At 41.1% G+C, this 3,312-nt stretch overlaps 1 protein-coding gene across 1 annotated transcript; it reads right to left on the bottom strand.

Annotated features, from left to right (window-relative positions):
- Window positions 1-2,012: 2,012 nt before the first annotated feature.
- On the bottom strand, window positions 2,013-2,828 carry LOC143888682 (protein FAR1-RELATED SEQUENCE 5-like). Its single transcript, XM_077393112.1, has one exon. It carries the CDS (start codon window positions 2,826-2,828, stop codon window positions 2,013-2,015), a length of 816 nt encoding a protein of 271 aa, XP_077249227.1.
- Window positions 2,829-3,312: the final 484 nt, after the last annotated feature.

Below are 3,312 nucleotides of genomic sequence, written 5' to 3'. Positions count from 1 at the left end.
AGTCATTAGAGAGTCTTTGACTCCGTTATCTCATTTTCAGTGTTTTCAGTTACTCTTATTAGAGAGTCTTTGACTCGTTTGCTCTTATAACGGTGATATTAGAGCATAGTTTCCCTTATTCACCCTAGGGTTTAGCCCTAGGGTTTTGCTTTGTATATTCCCTTAGGTCTTTGACCAAAAGGGTGGAAAACTCTTTAAATTTCAAAAACATTGGAAAAAGTTTTAAAATCCAAAAACATTGAATATTTTAAAAATTCAAAAACATTAGAAATTTAAAACATAAAAAATAGTTGATTTGCTGTAAGTGTTTGTTATTTTGAGAGTTCGTTTCGAACTACGTTGGCTTGATCCCTTTCCGTAGGGTACGTAGTGCAGCTTGGGATCCACATCCCAAGTCCAGCCAAACCTTTAAAAATAAACATTTTTAATCTTTAAAAATTACAAAAATATTCAAACCATTTTCAAAAAATCTTCCTCTAGAGTTAGGAGTATGTCCTAGCTGTTTAGGTTGTGTTCTAGAGTTAGGAGTTTGTCTTGATTTGTATTGATATGGTATGTCTTGTCGTGTGAGTGTCCCTAGAGTTAGGAGGCCTCGAGTCGATCGGTTAGACATTTAGTCGAACCGATGGCTAGACTAGGCATATAGTCAGCCCGTAGTTTTCCTTAGGATGCACGGCCTAGCTACACATAGGTTATAGGAACCACCTGCATTAGCCTAGGGCTAACCTGCATTTAGTTAGGGCATATAGGGTGTCCTAAAATTCACAATTTACCGGAATTTAAATAATTGTGCAAGAAACTTTAATAACTAGTCCGGTCTTTTAGATCGAGTCTAGGATAGAAGTCTAGGTGTCTTAGGCATCCTAGTTTAGAATAGGGCATCGAACTACGTGGACTCCGATTCTTCCCGAGGCCGGGATACGTAGCGCAGCTAGGATGGATGGCCATTCTGGTCCGAGTCCAGTCCTGCATTAGAGTTAGGACTTGTCCTGTCCTGTCATATATAGCATAGATTTGTATTTCATGTTTTGATGTGTTTTCTTACTTTCTTGTACTGATATTATACCTTTGGTTGTAGCTTGCATGTGCGTGTCCACCAGAAACTTAGACACCCATTAGGTATGTCACTCATAACCTAGCTTTGCTTAGGTGACACATTTTTCATTTCATTTTATGTGTTTATTTCTTCATTCTCAGGAAATGCATGCTTAGGTAGACGATTCCTGAGGATTGTTCCTATTTCACATGATTTTTACCCGAACTTCTTTGGAGTTAATGAAAATGGCATAAGAGACCAAGTGCTTGCACTCGGACGAATTGGGGGTGCTCTCAGACCTTCTCCATTCGTAACCAGGCACGAACCCATATATATTTCTGGTTATCCATTGCACAGAGGATTTGATTTTAGGGTTCCATGGCATGTCCATGGATGGCGACTCTGAGTTTATTTTAGGTATGTCTCGATTTCGAACTTCGGTTCTGGATCAAGACATATCTCTTTCTTTTTATATCGCCACTCGTGCTATGCTATGAGGGTGGCATCCGTTTCGAGAGTTCCTTGGCAGAGCTCTCATTCACGTGGATGATCCAGAGGACGGTGTGGGGACTAGTTTCCCTCACCTCGCTACATCTCTCGGATCGGGGTCCACACCTCTTCTTTGGTTGGGTTATAGAGGTCTCTATATTAGATTTCAAAGGTGTAGCATTCTTCGGTCGACCCTTCGTCTTCGTAACTGGGGGGTCTCGAATAGTAATTTCAGGCATTTGACTGACACAAATGTTAGAATGGACTTGGCTACCAATGACTGGTAACTCACTTTCCACGAACTCATCTTTCTTCCTTTCTTCTTCTTCAGCCCAAAGTGCACTGCACAAATCTTCCATCATTTTCATTACATCCTCCCTCTTACCTGGTCCATCTAGAAGTCGTTGCCATGTTGAGATTAGGCACCACCTCTTAAAGGGATTCATGCCATTACTCTCTTGTGTGCTTGTAGGTAATACACCCCCCCTCAATATCTAGCCTCGATAGACCACGTCCTTAACATGTAACGCTCATGGAACATTCTCAATTGCTTAAGGTAAAAAATACGAAGGAGATGTTGACATAAAATCCCTTCCATCTCAAACATGGCACACTCAAATCTCGTGGTCACTCCGTCAGAATCGTCATATTGTACCCTGCACCATCTACTCTTCTGGTCACTTCTAAGACCTACATAATACTCTTCCATTGTACCTTCACTGCTCAACTGATCATACCAACAGTTGTTACTACCTCTCGACTCATCCTGAAATTTGTTAAAGATAATACTCGTATAGAATTTTCCGGCCTCTTCTTCCAAGGGGCTATTCGTTTGCATCTTAGAAATCGAATATTTTGACTTGAAATCTTCTTCAGCTTTGGTTTTACGACGTTGAACAAGTGCCCTTTCATAAGCATTCAATAACTCATGTAACCCGGTGTTGTTGTTCACATATCCGCCAAAGAAGGAATTCATGCTTTCGCTTCGCTGACTTGATTTCATGCCTGCAGTGAAAGTGGTTCTCCAATATGCCTGCATCCAATGCTCTCGCTGCTCCCACATCCTAGACAACCATTCATTCCCAAAAATTTCATATTTGACCACCAAATCTTGCCATTTGTCCTCACACTCCTCTATTTTTTTCGAATGAAAACACCGATTATAATCATGGTAAAAATCACTATCGGTATCCCGCATTTCTACAACTTTCTCAAGTAGATGCTTCCATAAGTGCCACTTGCAAAACCTATGGCGTGTATCTGAAAGAACTCTTTTAATTGCATTTTTCACAGCTAAGTCCATATCAGTAATTATTACACCCGGAGCTCTACCATGCATGCACGTCAACCACTGCTCAAATACCCAACAAAATGTCTCATCCGTCTCGTCGGCTAGCAATGCAGATCCGAAAAGGGTCGACTATTTGTGGTGGTTCAATCCTGTAAACGGTGCAAATGGCAGGTAGAGTCTATTTGTTTTATAGTTAACATAAAAAACAATGACATCGTTGAATGTCATGTACGCATCCCTCGCCCTAGCGTCAGCCCAGAACATGGATCGGAAGGTCCCATCTATGTCTAACTCCATCGAGAAAAAGAAGTTTGGGTCTTCCGATCGTTTCTTTTACAGATGGTTGGCCACTAAGACTGCTTCTTGCCCCAAATTGTTCTTCCTTTTTGCTCTCAAATGGGCAATAACTTGATTTGTTGAGAGCCCACCTGTTACTCCATTGTGGGTCGAATTATTGGCGTTTGCAATCATAGATTTAAGCATTTGTGTCTCATTG

This window comes from Tasmannia lanceolata, unplaced genomic scaffold (genome assembly GCF_043159265.1).
Source record: "Tasmannia lanceolata isolate RefF3 unplaced genomic scaffold, GAP_Taslan_0.1 ptg000012l, whole genome shotgun sequence".
Taxonomy (NCBI): Eukaryota; Viridiplantae; Streptophyta; class Magnoliopsida; order Canellales; family Winteraceae; genus Tasmannia; species Tasmannia lanceolata.
Note: the sequence above shows the minus strand (reverse complement) of the source record. Positions and strands in the feature narration are given on the sequence as shown.

What these genes read in the sequence shown, in the direction of transcription:
- LOC143888682 (XM_077393112.1), bottom strand. Translation starts at nt 2,828, where the DNA reads ATGGACTTAGCTGTGAAAAATGCAATTAAAAGAGTTCTTTCAGATACA.